This window comes from Talaromyces atroroseus, assembly GCF_001907595.1.
Source record: "Talaromyces atroroseus strain IBT 11181 chromosome Unknown scaffold_9, whole genome shotgun sequence".
Taxonomy (NCBI): Eukaryota; Fungi; Ascomycota; class Eurotiomycetes; order Eurotiales; family Trichocomaceae; genus Talaromyces; species Talaromyces atroroseus.
The window spans coordinates 205,748-223,720 of NW_017971441.1; the positions used below are offsets into that span (position 1 = coordinate 205,748).

General features: G+C 47.7%; 6 protein-coding genes across 6 annotated transcripts, besides 2 other annotated features; 2 read left to right on the forward strand and 4 right to left on the reverse strand.

Annotated features, from left to right (window-relative positions):
• The first annotated feature begins 504 nt into the window (after positions 1-504).
• Positions 505-901: a repeat region (Identified by RepeatMasker using a combination of RepBase library and repeat library created with RepeatScout).
• Positions 902-1,181: 280 nt separating this feature from the next.
• UA08_06456 (hypothetical protein) lies at positions 1,182-2,522 on the forward strand (the record flags this gene model as incomplete). The annotated part of the gene is made up of 1 exon (XM_020269232.1): positions 1,182-2,522. One exon carries the CDS (start codon positions 1,182-1,184, stop codon positions 2,520-2,522), a length of 1,341 nt encoding a protein of 446 aa, XP_020118422.1.
• An 862-nt stretch (positions 2,523-3,384) lies between these two features.
• Positions 3,385-5,064, reverse strand: UA08_06457 (hypothetical protein; the record flags this gene model as incomplete). The annotated part of the gene is made up of 1 exon (XM_020269233.1): positions 3,385-5,064. The coding sequence occupies one exon, from the start codon at positions 5,062-5,064 to the stop codon at positions 3,385-3,387; it is 1,680 nt and encodes a 559-aa protein (XP_020118380.1).
• A 587-nt stretch (positions 5,065-5,651) lies between these two features.
• On the reverse strand, positions 5,652-9,969 carry UA08_06458 (hypothetical protein; the record flags this gene model as incomplete). Its single annotated transcript, XM_020269234.1, has 5 exons — positions 5,652-8,223; positions 8,278-8,303; positions 8,364-8,699; positions 8,753-9,209; positions 9,263-9,969. The coding sequence occupies 5 exons, from the start codon at positions 9,967-9,969 to the stop codon at positions 5,652-5,654; spliced, it is 4,098 nt and encodes a 1,365-aa protein (XP_020117973.1).
• A 539-nt stretch (positions 9,970-10,508) lies between these two features.
• UA08_06459 (hypothetical protein) lies at positions 10,509-12,657 on the reverse strand (the record flags this gene model as incomplete). Its single annotated transcript, XM_020269235.1, has 5 exons — positions 10,509-11,173; positions 11,241-11,799; positions 11,856-12,071; positions 12,169-12,359; positions 12,435-12,657. 5 exons carry the CDS (start codon positions 12,655-12,657, stop codon positions 10,509-10,511), a joined length of 1,854 nt encoding a protein of 617 aa, XP_020118379.1.
• Positions 11,881-12,049: a repeat region (Identified by RepeatMasker using a combination of RepBase library and repeat library created with RepeatScout).
• A 1,944-nt stretch (positions 12,658-14,601) lies between the features above and the next one.
• UA08_06460 (hypothetical protein) lies at positions 14,602-16,344 on the reverse strand (the record flags this gene model as incomplete). The annotated part of the gene is made up of 6 exons (XM_020269236.1): positions 14,602-14,705; positions 14,769-14,900; positions 14,965-15,361; positions 15,430-15,671; positions 15,723-15,783; positions 15,841-16,344. 6 exons carry the CDS (start codon positions 16,342-16,344, stop codon positions 14,602-14,604), a joined length of 1,440 nt encoding a protein of 479 aa, XP_020118378.1.
• Positions 16,345-17,087: 743 nt separating this feature from the next.
• On the forward strand, positions 17,088-17,888 carry UA08_06461 (hypothetical protein; the record flags this gene model as incomplete). The annotated part of the gene is made up of 1 exon (XM_020269237.1): positions 17,088-17,888. The coding sequence occupies one exon, from the start codon at positions 17,088-17,090 to the stop codon at positions 17,886-17,888; it is 801 nt and encodes a 266-aa protein (XP_020118377.1).
• Positions 17,889-17,973: the final 85 nt, after the last annotated feature.

Below are 17,973 nucleotides of genomic sequence, written 5' to 3' on the forward strand. Positions count from 1 at the left end.
CCGTGCTACATCTACAGACAGGGGAGGAAACGCTAGGGTTTAAAACTGATATGTATCTGAGAAGCAACCAGTGTTCGTTATTTTCCTATGTCGGTTAGCAAGCTTGAGTAGTCGCAATCCAAGACTCTATTTCAGTAGTAGCTTAATGTGCACCAAATCTGAATTGAATAAGGTAAAAGCAGCTTAGTATCAGTTGGATAACCATCTAATGCTTGTTTGCGGACTAATTGGTTAATCCAGGTCGCAAAGCATGATAGAAAACAGCAAGTGATGGATGGATACTGTTATCATTATCTATGCGTGTCATGGTGTGATGCATTGTTTCTATTTTTAGCCCCCAATGAGATCCTTGTAGAGCAATGCTACCAAGGTATGCAGAGTAGTTGGTATCAAATACTTTAATAGAACAGAATAACAGAATGCATGCTAATTTAGTTCTATGTGGTCTAATCGTGGCGTAGTGCATTAGTGCAGGTGTTAGCGTGATAAAGGAGGCAGTGTTAACGTATTTCCCTAGTAAACCGGCCACCCGCAATCTCCATTCAAAATAACATTTTTTACCCCCCTAGAAATCCCACAATTTTATATATAAACTATATCTATAAATTGAATATATACTGTAATATATATAAAAGAATATATTTCTAGCTTTAAAAGGTTTTAAAAATATTAAGAACCCTTCTGTATTGAAAAATACCATAATTACTAGTGTAGTTTCTTATTTTTTAAAATTGACTTGATAGATTCTATCAAAAATCTAATATATAGAACAAGATTATATAAATATTATATAGAACCTTTTTGAAGTACTATTTATATATAAATTTGTGGAGTTTACAGGGTGGTCAAAATGGCTATTTTGTACGGTGATTACGGGTGGCCGGTTTACTAGGGAAATACGTTATCCCTTAGTTACATGACTGTGCCACACCAGGCGCATTTTCCAAGGTGATAACGATGCAATAGCCATGCCTCCTATGCAGAAGCAATTAAATATTTTTAGTACGAAATGACATAGTGTGCAAGGAAGAGAATAGGTTTGTCTCAAAATTCTTATATATGCGTCCCATCTTGCCTGGTGCGTAATATTTTCCCCCAGAAGCCTAATTACTTGCCATATTGTTCGTTTTGGCAGAAGTTACTACTAGTGCTTCGTAATTTCTGCAATGGATCGTCTCAACATGATCGAGCCACCAGCATTCAATTTTCTATCCTTAGGTAACGGGAACAGTGATCGCCTCAGCAGTTCCATCGTACCCCATCCCCTACGCAGATTCGCCAATAAGAAGCTGTATGGCAGGATCTCCAACCGGCATCGATCAAAACTAAACAAACCCTCGCCCAGCCGGTCCTCGAACAGACAAAGGCTACAAAAGTGGCATTCAATATACTCTAGAGCTAAGAGAGGATCGCCAGCGAGGAACAGTGTCAGTGGTCGACGACTTTGTAACACACAGTCATGGACAGAGACTTCGCCTAATCGCCCTGAATTGGAGGCATCTTCATTCTCATTATCGTCGTCTTTGTTGCCATCGACTCCTGCTCGAAAGTCTCAATGGGAGAGCAATATTTCCCTGGATGAAAACGAGAATGGGATCGGAAGGGATTCACAGACACCCTCCCCAATCCGTAACTCCCCGTCGTATGGACGACGGACAAGACGGAGAGACGACAGTTCTCGCAACAAGTCGCACGCGACATCTCCAGTTCGAGAATTTCAGTCAAATCCACAACCATCCAGTAACACCGAGACTTGTGTGCGTTTTGAGAAATACGACTCGGCCGGAAAAGACGATACCACGATAGACGTTGAGTTAATGGAGAAGCTACGCAGTGGCCCAAAAGGCCAGAGATACAATAAAACCTTAGGGGCGATATACGTAAAGACCCTTGAACTCCAGGAATTCAATGGCTACGTGAAAATTGGTTATACCGGTAGATCTATGAAGTCACGGGACAGCGACGTTAGCCCCAAAGGCAAAAACGGAACTGTTAAAGATGAGGTCGATGTCACACCTGGCGCTCAAAGCAGGTTTCTCAACGCTTATCATGCGGAGCAAATAGTTCATTTGGAATTGCATAATCATCGGTACAATCTGATCGACTTCGATAAGGGCAAAGAATACGTACGCACGGAATGGTTTATGGTTGACGTGGACGAAGCGCACAGGATTATTGACAAATGGCGACAGTGGCTTATTAGGGAAAAGCCCTATTATGACAATGGGAAACTCACGGAATTTTGGAATATGCGAATAAGTCAGAAAAATTCCCATGATGCTTATAAGAAGACCAGACATAAAAGTCTACATGAGCGTTGGAACAGCCTCTTAAATCCTACTTGGTGGGAAAGAACTCATTACAAGCTTGTTGTCGGTTGGGGGATAATTTGGATGTGCTGGACAAAGCATAGGTTGTTTTCCAGTTTCTGTCTTGTCATTTTCTCCTACTTCATGCTGAGTACTATATGGTCACTTTCCCTAATTCTTCTGGTGTTGTTGGTCAATGGTCAATTAGCCTGAGTCATCAAAACCTGCAGTCGGTACTCACAGAAGATCAAGATGATATTCGGACTGCATGATTTGAACCGCTTTTTGTGTGTGTTTTTGTGTGTGTGTGTGTGTGTGTGTGCAGAGGCACTCACGACCAGATTTGTTTCGTTCCGGCGGTGCAGGAGTATCCCAGACGTCTTAAGCACTATAATAGTCAAGTATTCAAGCTACCTATTGATACTATTTAAGATACTATATTATTCCATTAAGGTTTGAAATTGTCTGCGTAGCTAGAGCTTAGTATTGCGTAGATTCAATCTGTCATGGCTATGACATGGCTAGACAAAAGCACGAGAATACTCAAAAAACATTTAGTACCATGTCACAATCGCCAAGAATAATTACTTAGAAGTCACTCTATCATATAGTTAGCCATAGAATTTTATTTGATGCGCTATTTGAATCTTATCACTGAACTTGAAAAAGCTGAGATCAATATAGTTGATCAACGCAATGTCAAATATTCATGTGCTGAAATAAGGCCGGACTCACTGAGATAAGTCAATTCCTACATCTTATAGTTCATTTTATGAAGAAGTATGTTGACAATCTAGGAACTATGAGATAGGCTGCTGAAAACATTAACCGACCCCTACACTATACCTAGGTATTTCGGAGTCTCGTTTACATGAGCCTAGCAAGCCTAGCGAGACCCCGTAACTAACTAGTGAAGGGCTGATTAATCATTCCTCTTCCCTTGATTATGCTACTTAAGTGGTACGAAGACTAGCGAGGAAAGAAATTTATTTTTGCCTTTGAGTGAATAATTCTCATGCTAATAGATACATAAAAGTGCTTTCTCCCCGCGTTTGATCTTCTCACGTACTCTCTCCTACTTACCCTCAGCGTCCTCGGCAGTGATAGCAAAGTTATCAGCACGGAAGGGGTTGACACGCATTCCGGAGAACTTGCGGGCACTGATCTTCTTCTCGAAGAGGACATCAAGTTCTGCGGGGCTGCGATCCTTGGGTTCAGGCAAACGGAAAAAACACCAGATAAAAGACAAGAGGCAAAAGGCAGCCCAGATAAAGCCGCCCTTGCCTCCGAGATTCCAAGCAGTAGGATTGAGGATAGGGGGGTTGAGAAAGTTGGCGATGATGCTGGCGATATTGTACGAGTTGCGCGCAAGAACAGTGCTCTTGATGCGCAAACGGGTGGAGGGGATCTCCGAGACCAAACAGTATCCAACAGGCCCAACGGTAAGGTCATAAGTAAACACAAAGATGAGCATCATGGCAGCGGAAGCATAGCTAATCGCTGATGATGGATGGGAGGGGATGCCCATGAAGCCAACAAGGCAAAGCATAGTGAACATGATGGCCAGACCGGAGACGTACAGCGTGCGACGACCGACGCGCTGCATGATGAACCACGAACACACAGTACCGAGCCAGCCAATGGCGTTGGTGCCGAGTCCAAAGTCGAACGACTGGTCGGAGGTGAAGCCAACTTGCTGTAGAAAATACACAACGTTGCCTCCATACCAGACCCCGCAGAATACTTGAATCATCCAGACGCAGCATACAATCTCAGTGCGTCGCAGGTTCACGCCGCGCAAGCAATCCCAGTAGGAGACACCCTCACGACTGAGTTCTTCTTGAGTGTTAGTCACTAGCATCATGGCGACGGTGTCTTCCATGCTATAGCCCATGGAATCACGACGGGAGGAGGTCAAGCTGCGGAGGGAGCGAATGGCTTCTTCGGATCGACCGTGGCGGACGAGCCACCAGGGGGACTCAGGCGCGAAGAGGACACCGATGATGATAGGGACAGGCCAAACCCACTGGATGGCATAGGGGATGCGCCAGGCCCATTCGTCGGTGCGGCCGAGAAGACTACGGAGGACACCTGTGGAGATGAACTGACCTGTCACCCAGCAGAGGTTCACGTAGGTTGTTAGGTAGGGCCTCAGGATAGTAGGGCTCACTTCGGCAGCATATGTAGTTGTCAAGGTCTGGAAGGCGCCCCATGGCAAGCCACAAAGGACCTCACCAGCAAAGAGCATACCGATGTTCTGGGCGAAGAAAAGCAGGAATATGAATGCAGTGATACAGATGAGGGCACCAAGCATTGTCTTCTTGTATCCGAAACGGTCTGCAATCAGACCAGCGATCATCAACCCCAGGATCTGACCGACCTGCGTGCCGTTTTGCAGGCCAGATTGCCACTTGGAGGTAACTTGGTAGGTACCATTGTCGGCTAGCACGCCGAACCGTTGGGCAAATACCGGATAGGCATAGAAGGAACCCAATAGGGAAGTGTCGTAACCTTCCATGATGATGGCGAGCGAAAGAACGAAGGAAAACAAGATGGCTTTGGGGTAGAGCTTGAAGGCTTCCCAGTTAGTAAGGCCGTGCTCGAACTTGGAGGCCCGCCTTGCGCTGGCCATTGTTGCGGCAAATTCTGGGATACGCTCCGACATCATCAGCAGCATTTCATCGTCGATACCCAGGGTGTCGGCGTCCTGGACGGACGACGACTTCGTTTCGACATGGACGACCTTGGTTTCCATGATGACAACCAGCCTTCCCTATGTTTCTCTATTCTAGGGAAAGTAAATGTGAGAGATGACAGCGAATGCAGATGGAGAGGAATACAGTCCGGGGATGAAACAAGCATCTTATATAGTGGCCTCTATATGAAGCCTCACCCTGTTTTCCTGCTCGCCGATTTTCTCGCTCAATTTAAGACCGTCCGATTAAAGGGACTACGTTGTACTACCGCAGTTTATTTGGCTTTTTTTTTCTTCTTCTCCCAATGAAAGCCTAAGCCGAAGGTTTACATTAGCCATTGGCTGGTTCGCCTATATTGGCGCTGTATATTGTGGAGTGCCCCCCGCTGTTGGCGTTCGCGGGGAATCCTTCGTGGGACCAAGATGTCTTTTTTGGGCTATTACACCCCTCAAGCGAAGAGCAATCAGCAAATTTACTTCTACTTACACTTGCCGTGCTTACTACTTCATAGTTGTTGACAGCAGGGTTACGTAGAGTCCAGCGAGAGGCGTAGTTACAAGAATGGACTTTATATTCACTGTCTAAAAAACGATTCACGGAAGCGTTTAAAACGAGGCGCAAGAGCGCCACCGTCTCCAGCCCCGCGTCACGGACGAGCTGGGCGTGAGTCGGCTAGTAGATTTTCTAAGATGGGATATAGCACAGTTCGATCAAGGCCAAGTGCCTGCAGTTGTCCCACACGAACTGTTGTGGAACTTGTCTTCGCTACGATCTTCCAAATCTCCTCTTTCAGGTCCAATTCAATCTGTGCGTCGCGGAGGAACTCCATTATGGGCGTGGTGGGCGAGTGGACGTCAAGCTGTGGCTGCGAACACATTCTCACCACGACAGTATCCTTGGGTCCTGATGAGCCCAGCTTGATCAGAGTTCCATTGGAGATCTTCTCCGTTTGACAGACCCTCGTCACGTCATTGACCAAGGCGTGCACTTGTTCCGGGAGGGAGGAACAACCCAGCAACCGGACGCTCCATTGACGAGAAGTCGTCGTCTGAGTGCCCGAGCATGGTCCAATGCATATTTCTCCGGTCCCATGATGAAAGGAAATTGGCGTTCGGCGAAACGTGATCTGATCGACTTCATCACCTTGGCCATCATCCTCCACAAGTTCAAAATCGCCGTCAGCCCCGACGACAACAAGGATTTCGATTTCGCTGGGGTCGTTGCCGCCATTAGCAGGCTCTGAAGCTCCGTCCAGCGGAATGATGGAGCCTTCACGGGCAAAAACTGGGTATGATGCCAGCGGACGGCTGAGCCAAAGTTCACGGTCGCCATCGTACACCGTGCCTGTGAAGATATCAACGTAGCGACCTGGGGGAAACCATGCCCGTACCAGGGATCTGCGTGCTTTTGCGTCTAGCGGTGCAGTAATCGGTGCAACGAGCAGCTCCGAGCCGAAGAGGAATTGGTTAGAGAACCGATAGGCTTCCTCGCTCTCTGGATATTCCCAGTACATGGGTTGCACGAGCGGGAGCCCTTCTCGCGCTGCCCGGAAGTTCATGGTATAGAGGTAGGGAATGAGTCGGTGGCGTAGACGGAGGAATTTGGTCATGACCCGCTCGAATCCTACATCCAACATCCACGGCTCCTTGAGGTTCCATTGATTATTGGAAGAATGGAGACGCAGGATTGGCGAGAAGACTCCGTACTGAACCCAGCGGACCAGCAACTCCTCGTCTCTCACTCCGTGCATATGCCCGCCAATATCATGGCTCCACCACCCAAATCCAATGTTCGACGCTGTCGCCGTGAATTCAGGCTGGAAATCCAGCGACTCCCATGTGATAAATGTATCTCCTGAAAACCCAATTGGATATCGATGGCTTCCTGGCCCCGCGTATCGTGAGAAGGTCAACGGACGTTTGCTCTCACGCGCACTGTCCAAAAAATGAAAGTGATTCAACACCCAGAGTGGATCAATCCCGGCAATTCGGGAATGGGGTCCTTGCTGCCAGTCTACCCACCAGAGATCATTTCCCTGGGTATCAAAGTGCCTGTGCAAAACGTCAAAGTAGGCGTCAAGGAACGCGCGGTTTGTAATGTCAAACGAAATGGGATCTCCCAGTGAGGTGTCATGGCATAAAACTCTCGCCATCTCGCCATAGAGCTCCTCATAACTCTGGACTCCGTCTGCTGGGTGGTCATTCAGAGACGTTTTCAGGCCCCGACGGTGTAGCTCTGCTAAGAAATGTGGTGGGTCAGGAAACAGCGCTTTATTCCAGGTATATCCTGTCCACCCAGTCACGCCTGACTTAGCCACGCAGTCCTCATCGACAATATGCCAGTCCATGTCCAAGACAGCAACCGAAAGTGGGATCCCTTTCTCCCGGAACCGATCCATCAACTCCAGATATTCCTCGGCATTGTAAGCGTAATACCGGCTCCACCAATTACCTAGCGCCCAACGTGGGAGCAGCGGTTGGGGACCTGACAAGGCATAGAATGCGCGGACCGCCTCCCGATAACTATGTCCATAAGCGAAGAGATAGCCATCCACACGGCCACTTCCCGGTCGACGGACAGCGAGCCACCCGTTCTCGTCGAATAGCATAGATTTTGAGTCGTCCAAGGTTGCGAAGCCTTGACGAGCGACAATGCCCGGCTCGAGCTCGATTCTCCCGTTGATCTCGTCGAGCGTTCGTGCAGTGCCACCGAGGGTATTATGAGGGTTACCATATCGCCAGATGCTGCTGTGTGGCCCGTAGAATCCTTTAATAGCGGCACTTAGACCGCTAGGGGAAAAGCTCCCTTTATCGTAGGTCAAATGAAATCGAGACGTGATTATTTGCACACTGGTGTCGGTCTCCAGTACGCGAAATTCAGGGATGGGTAGCCGACGGTTAACTGCCAACACAGAAGCTCTATCTTCAAAGCACCCATCATCTGCCCACTCATATCTTAGAAGACCGTCCGTCAGAACGGTGAATCGATAAGACTTTCCTGCGCCACCAACCGTCGCTTCTGGGTGCGCAACTGGTGCCCTCGGAAAGGAATAGCGGTGCATGATGAAAGTATGTGACAGCTCAGAAGAAAGAAAATCGGGAGCAAAAGAACGGGGCTCATTATAAGTTGCGCTGATGGGCTCGGTGTATTTCTCGCGAAAATTGACTAACCCGTGCTTGCCGGGGCGTTTCCCCGTACTCTTTGCTCTACTCCACACTCTATAAATTAGAGCGAGAATTTCAGCGAGAGTGGAGAACGGCTGCGATATTTACTTAATGAGGATAATGAGAAGCTGCAGCTAAAAATAAAAATAGAAATAAATAAATTCTTATTGCTCAATTCCAATAATATGTAATACCCATGCATCGATCTCTTCCGACCCCGCAATTTGGGCCCTATCACCCGCGGAACCTGACTTCGGTTCGTCATCTGCGCCGGATTCAACTTGTGGCGGAGAGGTAGGATCTTCTAGAGTGAGGTACAGCCGCGAGGGTTTCGCGACCCCGAGCTCGCTCATGCGGGTATGCAAAAGAGAAAGGTGCTCTGACTTGCCGCCTGCCGTGAAAGCCAGCAGTTGTTCGAGCGCAAGGACAGCATGCTCTGGTCCGTGTTGCTGACCACGCATTTGTCCGATAGAAGGAACGACAGCGATAGTGTCAAGAAGGGAGTGTGCGATCTGGGAAAGTTTGACTTCCTATCGGAGTGTCAAGAATATGGAGAATGACTCAAGTTACTTGGCATACTTACCATGGAATAAGCATGGGCGCGGATTGAGTTTGATTGAACCTTGGACAGGAACGACAGTAAATCTCTTGCGAGATGAAACGGATACTCCGGGGTAAACTGTACAATTTGAGCGTCTGATTCAAGCATGAATCGCGAGGCAGCATGTTGCCATAGAAGCGATCTCAGCCAAGCACGCGTGGTTTCGATGTCGGCAATCTGCAGGTCCCCCAGCGAATCCAGGTGGTGGGCGCGGGAGTCAAGGCCAGTGGAAATACACTGCAATTCCTTCTTGCTGTACGATAATGTCGACGGAGCTTGCTCGATTGCCACCAATGCAGTCTCAACGTAAGTGAACAAACGAACGAGTTCACAGAACCCACCAACGGAATGTGGATTGATATCGTGGGCGTCGAGGAAGGTGGGGAAGCTGTTGATTTTCTGCATGGTTATGGAAATGCGATGTTGTATGCAGAATGTTCTACGAAATCAATTGCCATTCTTGGATGAAATAAATGTAACGACTCGACTTACCGTTCCGTCACGAAAAGTACCCAATAGACACGAAGTCGCAGCTCTCTTTCATCCCTGCATAGAGACCCCAATGTGGTTGGATCTCCGAGACGCAGGAGATCGGCGTAGGTGATGGCCTCACGCAGGGCGAAGGTCGCTGCATTCATTTGCCCGGTGTTGGCATAGTACATATGGAGGAAAAGGGAGGTGAGCAGTAAGTTTATGGTGATAGTGCTATGCAAATTGCATTGGTTACGATGCCGTAGACACTCCTTGACAAAATTCTCCCCTTCCATTACGAGTTCTTCGGTCACGGGTTCACTTTGACAATGCTTCAACTGCACTATTGTCGCTGCACTGAGTGCCGCAGCAAGCGCATATGATTCGAAGTCGATGGTCCGGCGGTCTTTCAGTCGCGATTTCAGCAAATCGATGGACACGATCGGCCAGGTCGTGTACAACGCGTGCTTGTAGACGTCGAGATACTTGAAGTAGGCCCCCAAAGAAATCAGTTTCTGATCTGGTGGATCTGTACGGGGTAGTGACAGCTGTGCGTAGAGCTGCTCCAGTTTAGCCTTGGTTGACTTCCGAGGACCTTTAGGCCCTCTGCGCCTGCGGACTCTCAGGAAGGTGCAGGGCTGGTTATTCTTGATACAAATCCAACACGGATTGTTGCCATCGCATTTGACACGCCGAAGTGCGCATGCATCGCACGGCACCGACGGCATGATGGAACGCAGCTGGGGTAAATGCATATGCAGGACTGGGGGGATCTAGAAGGGGCACCACGTGGGTCTTATAATACTCTGATTCCCCGGCCAACAACGGCTAATGCCGAGCGTGTGACCCAATCAGGCCCTTCTAGACTCGCCGATATTGCGGGGTAAGTGGACCACCTACCCTTAAGGTTTCTTTGGGGTTTCCCCCTTTAAAGTTTCACGGAGGCGAGGAACCTTTAGGAATATGCCGCAGGATCATAAAGAGAAACTGTTTAGCCACTCAACCCCCTTCAACAGATAGCCTCTCGGCTAGATCATTTATGCGCCGAGATGTATATATACATGTACCTATGTTTATTTCTCATGCAACAAGATCAACAGATAATGGGAACTGGAGTGGATTCTTGCAAATTCGATTTTTCGGATCACGAACAACAATATCAGTACAAACTATGAAGAGGAAAATTTTCATTGCAGATTTTTTTTATAGGTGCCTAACCTTCCATCCCTCCGAGGAGCCCATTCTGGTCTTAAACTCAATCATGTTGTTATGAAGATAGACCAACAACCTCGTAGTTCCAGTTGCAAACGCTAGAGGTGCTTTCTGCAGCCACATCCTTTGTGCCGGTCGCACTTGCCACGACATTGCTTGCGCTATCCAAGACCTGGATATACTGGCCGCTGCCAACCTGGAGGCCGGGAACGCTGTTGTAATTCAGACCAGTGACACCAGCGTAGCTACCAATTAACTCTGAGTTGCTATAAACATTGATTGTATAACCGTCAGATGGCAGGATGACGGCAAAGTTCACAGCATCGAGGGCAGACTCGTAGTTAGAAATGCTGGACGAGCAGCTCGCGGTCGTCAGAAGCGTGCGGTACCAGAGCGTACCAACAGGGGTGCTGTCTGGAGGAGTTATCTGAGATAATTCCGTGGCACCGGACTTATAGGCATCAATGAACGGGGTGATGATCTGTAGCCAGCCCTTGTGATCGAAACCATCGGCGTACGCTCCTTCATCGGTGCCAGCGATTTGCTCGGCCCAGAAGTCGCCGACGTAGTGGCTCTCGCCTGCGTCATTCCAGGTGAGCACTTCGACAAAGTCGGGCTGTAGGTTCAGAATCTGTCCCATGCGCTGGGGCAAGTTATCTTCACCAATGCGGTACCAGTCCTGGCCGGAGCCGAGATATTTGAACTGGAAGGATGAGAGAGCTAGAAAGTACCCCCAAGGCAGTCAGTATATTTTCACCAGATACAGTGGGTAATTCCAAGCACTTACGCATCATATACACAGCTCCAGCTGCGTGTGCCTCAGCCAGTGCTTCAGCATCCACGGTGTCACTCACATTCTCAGGGGTGTTTCCTGAATATGGCCAGGCCGACTCCCAAGTGAATACACCAGAGAGGATAGGAAAGGCATCAAATACTCCAGTGGGGTAGCCGGAATAGTCACCGAAGTTGGGCACGAAATATGGGGTGATATCATATGTCTCTTGGAGAGGAATGATGAAATCATTATCCCACTCTGAATTGGAGATCGTGCCGCCCGTATACGTGCTGATGAACGCCTTGCCATCCACAAAATAGTACGCTTCCTTGGCAACATAGGTGGCAAGGAATCCTGCGAGGCTGGAAACATCCAGGCCCCAGCTCATGTCGAACGAGATAAAGAGCTTGAAGTCCGTTCCAGCGGCAGCTTCAAACAGGTAGTCTAGCGCGTTGGTGTTCCATGTGTCGCTTGAACTGATCGTGTGAGTGTTCAACGCGAATCCATCAAATCCTGCGGCAATAGCGTCGTTCACATCCGTTACAGCCTCTGCAGCAGTCATGGAGCCAACCTATTCGAATATTGTTCAGTATCGGGCCACAGGGGCGTAGTGTGCATCTGACTTACCATGTAGTGAGCAAACACTCCACGAGTGCTGGCAGACGCGGTGCTAGTGGAAGTAGTCGTAGATGAGGTGGTAGTAGTAGTACTTGTGGTAGGAGCGGTTGTTGTTGAAGTGGTGGTAGTCGTAGGCCCGGTAGTAGTGGTGGTCGTGGTAGGCTTAGTTGTTGAAGTGGTAGTAGTCGCAGTGGATGTAACAGCGCTTCCGGTGCCAGTAGTCATCTTGATCACAGCCGCGATATGTCAGTCGCCTGGTTGAGTACATCGTGCAGAGGAAAAAAAGAATAAAATGAAAAGGGGGGAGAGGGAGGAAACTCACCAGGACAGCGGTGGTCGAGCTTCCCACAGATTCAGACGCGACGCACGTTCCAGCAACGCTGCCGGAACTATCATACACACCAACCAAACCAACTTCACAGCAGAACCCATTGCCTTGGAAACCCTTCCATAGTGACCAACTCGAGTCAGCGCAGTTTACAGATCCCTCGATAGCACCCACGCAGACGGAATCTGTTCAACAACACACATCGACCTTTAGTTGCGATTGTTTCCATGCCTCACATCTGAAACAGAACGGATTCTTACCAGAAGCACAGCACGAAGCCACTTCATCATTCAGAGCCGCAAAGCAATACAAGCTAGACGGGCAACATCCTCCTCCGCCGCAGGAATCCGTTCCGCTTGGACAGCTACTCGATTGTAGAGACCATCCTTGCTGAACGGAACGGCGCTGCTGCCGGATGGCTGATGCAGAGGCAAGGAGCGGAGTAGAGAGCCCCCAAAGCAAGGCTTTTGAGAGGACCGTCATGGTGTATTGATGACTGGATACAAAAGAAAGTGTTGTTGGTTTTTTGGGATCATGAACGTAGTATTTATATTCATTGTCCGTCCTTCGAGCGGGCCGACTGATATGAAAAGCCGAAAATAAATTGAAAATTCCGGCTATTCGATCTATTCAACTTCGGCTCGGTTGGCGTTGCGTTGTTCTGTCATTAGGAACAACCTATGGTAGTAACGGTACCTACCCATGCCTTCGCGCCGCTCCTCTTGTGACGGTGTGGATGCGCCACCCCCAAGTTGCTCAACGTCTCCCAGCCTACCAGAATCTTAGGATTTCTTTTCTTATTAGGATTCGCTATATAATTAATATGGTGATACAGAACTAACATTTCTTGGCTTGTCTATTGCAATTTTTGTGAGTAGTAACACAAAAGTAGCATAAATTACAGTACGTTAGTAGTAGTACTCCGCAGTCTTCAAGTATTTCCAGTTTATTGTCTGGTTTTAGCATTGTTCTTCCTAAGTATGCCAAGTCTCATAGAGTATGTCCAGAAATGCCGTAATTTAAAGTTGAGACATCATTTGATCTTAATTATACTTCCTGCATGGGATATCAGCAATCAGATAGGTAAGCACTAAGGAAAAGGGCGCTTGGAAACCAAACATTAGCAGTAACCACGCTGTACTCCGTATAAACCCATTCGATTATCCCTAATTTCCCCCTTTATACAGTAACTGACTGAATCTCTCATTCACTATGGCAGCGATTGACCTAGGCTTTAACTGTGGCAGCGATTCTGTGTTCTAGGCATGGTGAGGCGCGAAGGATTCGAAACCACATGGTCTTGTATATAGTTATGACAAGGGCACCAGTCCACTAGTCAACTCTTCGAGTATACTAGGCGGATTGCCATTTCGCTACCGGGCCCCCATTTTCGTACATTAAACTTGGGGGCCGGGCCCGGGCGTGAGAGGCACAGGTAACTAGAATGCCAGGTAAGTTGCGGACACTGAAACTATCGTTGGTGGACCTGAGTTTTAGTTATTGTAAGCAGAGTACGGAGTACTCCGTGGTAGCATCAAGGTAACCTGGTAACTAAGAACTTAAAAGCACAGTAGCCGTATGTATTCCTAAAGACGATTTCACCCAGTACATAACCTGAATCTATCCATGGAGATTCCATATCTGCGATATATCCAGGACCCTTGCAAGAACAGATTCCGCGCTTTATCTGCTCAGATGTATCAGATAATTTAATTACTGTTACCCCATATCGACCAAGCTGTGAAGATCAGATAACGCTTGCATGTACTACAGTTCCATATAATGGCTAATAAGCTCCCCATACCATAATGAATGGCGTAACTAGTCTCAAGGCTGTACAGCGTAGATGTCTTCATTTTAACAATGGTCAAGTGCCGAACGTCGGTGGCTGTTATTTTCAACGAGAAACGGAGCGATAGTGACAACGTGGGTTCGACTAGTCTGCTGACTCTGCTCAGCTGCACGGTTTAGTTAGGGTTTAGTGAGCAAACTTACCGGATTAGGCAATTGTACTTATTTCAGTATAGCGCGGCGAGGCCCGGAGCCGGGGATGTAACACTCCGGCTTCCACTAAATAAGTTTAGGAATGCTCAAGACATTCAGGCAGCAATCGGTAAGCGGTCAGTAAGCACATGGCTGATTTGGCTGACTGAAAGTCAAGTTGGCACGTGGTTTGTGTAGGTAAGGCTGGTAAGCCAAGAGGTACTATCTCCCAAGTGAAGATATTCAACGTTGCGCTTATCATCTCGATGTAATTATTCTAGGTCTTTTATATCTTGTTTGAGCGCATAGTCATGTGCACATCCTTCTACCCAGTTTCTTCAGATTACGGCAGAGGAATGCCTGGAGGCTAACTCTATCTAGTTTCTAGTCTATGCTCTATATGCTTCAATGCAGTGCTGACAAAACCAAAGTTCTATGCAGTAGTTACGACCTTTTACCGATCTTCTGTATGACACATTTTTGCATGTCTAGACCCTTTCGGCTGACGAGGAATGTGAAGCCACCGCCAATAAAGCACATACAAACGGCTGATAAGAGAGATAATTAGTGCCAATAAAGTTGAAGATCACAAGAAAGAAAGAGATACGCACATATTGTGAATGTCCAGCCAACCCCGATGGCACTGATCAAAGGCATGATGGCGCCAGTGGCGCCAGCTCCAAAGCAATACTGCACCAGATATTTACTGCTGATAACCTCAGCTTTGCTTGCAGGGATAACCTCTATATGTGGCGTTAGATTCGGATTCGTTCTCTTTTCCATTCCAGAGCGCAGACATAATCATACCTGCTGTATACGTGTTCAAGCTGTTGAATGTCCCCATCAAGCCAAACCCGGCAAAGAACGCACTGATGATGGGAACAGCCATACCGCCGACTCCTTCTTCCAACGTCCACGCATATATTAGCGCGGATATTGGTAAGACAACCATAATCATGGAAATTCCGCTGTTGAGTCGATCTTGAGGCAGACGTAATCCATTGCGGAGTTCGATGTGCTTCTTCACAGTGCGATCCGACAGTTTGCCACCGATGACGCTCCCAAATAGAAAGCCAGCTCCGGGGGCGATATAGAACAAGCCACTGACTAGGGCGGAAGTAAGGTTAAATCGAGGGTTAAATACGTCGCGAACCGAGGTTAACAAGCTGTATTGAAACCAAGATAGGAGGCCACACGTCAAATCCTGAATTGCAGGTCAGTCTCATTTACAGGAAAATAATTTGTGAAAGCATTGAAAGGACTCTTTCTTACAGCGAGGAAAATATTCGGATAAATTAGCAAAGTAAAGACTCGCACGGGATTGAAACGAGACAGTATCGATTTCTTGGGCTTCTCAATTTCCTCTGAATTGGCTTGAGTGGATTTGTTCATCTTATCTATATTGGGAATGAAGACCAGAGAGCTCGTAAGTCCAAGCAGAGCCATTGCAACTTGAACCCAGAAAATGATGCGCCAATGCGTGAAAGTGACAATGATGCCGCCAAGACATGGTGCTGTTATCGAATTAACACTTCGCCCTTGACTTCTGCATGTGTTCTACATACCGAAAGCAGCGCCACTGACGGATCCCACCATAAAAAACCCCACAGCCCGGCCCCGAACGACCTATTTCATAATCATAAACAGCCAATCCCGATGTGGTCGAGAGAACAGAATACTCACCGGCTCAAAGATGTCGGCCAAGATGGTCTGACCAGCCACCATAAAATACGTCCCGGTGAAACCGCCCAAAACACGCATGGCCGTAAAGATAGCCATATTTGTTGCCACGGCGGTGCCACACGAGCAAGCACAGAGAAAGAAAATGGCCAAGTTATAGGCTCGCTGCCTCCCAATCAGTAGACCAATGGGGATCCAGAGAAAGGACGAAAATCCCATAGCGAGCAAAACGCCGGAATTGGTGACGGCAACGGACTCGTTAGATATCGAAAATTCACTGCTGATTTCGGGCATGGCTGGAAGTAATGCAGTGCTTGAAAACGTGATGACAAATGTCATCCAACTGACCGAGAAAAGAATCAGATACTTGCGCCATGCTGGCAGCCCAAAGGAAGGCGGGTCTTCGTTGTCAATGTTGCTGGTTGAGACTCTATTCGCAGCGTCCCTCTTTGGGCTTATACTGGCTGCTGCGGTTGGTGTTATCACCTTGGCTTCTGACTCTGCCATTATGATTTCTTAATTCCAGGCTGAATTTTCCATGCGAATTTTGCGTCGCAACATGAAACAGGTTTTCTGAAAAGCCTGAATGGTAGCATGTCAAGATTCGATTATATACCGCATATATCAATAGCGAGCTAGTGCAATTATTGGCAATATGAATTCCAAAAGTAAAAAAAAAAAAAAAAAAAAATTGATAGCCGAGCATATCGGCTAGGTAACTTACAATAATTTTTTGCATTGTAGCACGTGACCTTATGTACCCGGATTTTTTTCCAGGCTAAATTATGCTCGCCTGTCTAGAAAGACTCGCTCTGTCATTTCTCGTCCATTAGCTTGTGCAATACAGCATCGTTATTTTCTCTACCTATACTTTGTTTATTCCACAGCTCTCGCCTACGCTGTGCCCAAGCAGCCACTGCCGACGGCATTATATTGCCCAGTGTGTTTGCGTGGTCGGCTATGCAGGAAGCTTTTCCCTACTTATTAAATACCCAGCCATTGCTTTGATCAAATGAGCACGTTAAAAGATGACATAGCATGTGTATTAGTTAGTCAAGGTCCCAAAGATCGCGGAGTCAACGTGTTGCTGCCTGCTTAGCAAGGCAGAAACTGGTTTATTGACTAACTTTAATTAGAATAGTGTATTGCGACAACTTCATACGTCGCTGCTTTTCGTACAAAAAAGATTTAACTTTCTCAATACACAGATTTTTAGCTGTTCATGCACAGTTTCGATAGGCTGGGTCAGCATGCATAAAAATTTCCTCATCACGGGCGCTGGTAGAGGCATCGGCCGTGGCCTGTCGCGACTCCTGCTGCAGCAAGGCCACCGCGTCTTTCTCATCGACAACAATAGTATTGAACTAGAGCACGCAATCCATCAACTTTCTCAATATTTTCCACAAGACAGCTACTCCCGGGCACAATGTGATCTGTGCGAGCCATCTGAGATTCAATCAGCCATTTCAAAAGCTGGGGAATTCTTCAGCGGCCACCTCGATGTCCTAATCAACAATGCCGCGTATACCGCTGGCGTTGGAAACGCATCTTTTGCGGACCTTAGCCTCGAGACATGGAACAAGAGCGTACAGACAAATTTAACAGGATCAATGTTGATGAGTCAAGGCTGCCTCCCTTTGTTGAAGAAAACTGCCGATCGCCAGCGCGGAGGCTCCATTATCCATATGTCTTCAACGCGTGCGCGTCAATCCGAGCCTCACTCCGAAGGCTATGCTGCAACTAAGGCTGGGTTAATAGGATTAACGCACGCAATGGCTGCTAGCTTGGCTCCGGATGGCATAGCTGTCAATGCAATCCTTCCAGGATGGATCAATGTTGCCAATGAATGCAAAGAGGCCGATGAAAATGGCATGAAATGGGAAGACGGTTTATCGGAAGACGACCACCGATGGCACTTTTCGGGTCGTGTCGGTCGAGTGGAGGATATCCTGCGAGCCGTCGAATATCTAGCACAGGCCGAATTCGTCACTGGGACTGAAATGGTGGTAGATGGAGGTGTTACCAGGAAGATGGTGTATCCTGAAGAATAACAATCTTTTCAAAACTCAAAAGCACCCAGTTATAATTGTGAATGGAGGTATGTCAAAAGGTTGGCTGTATGCTAACTATGTAGAG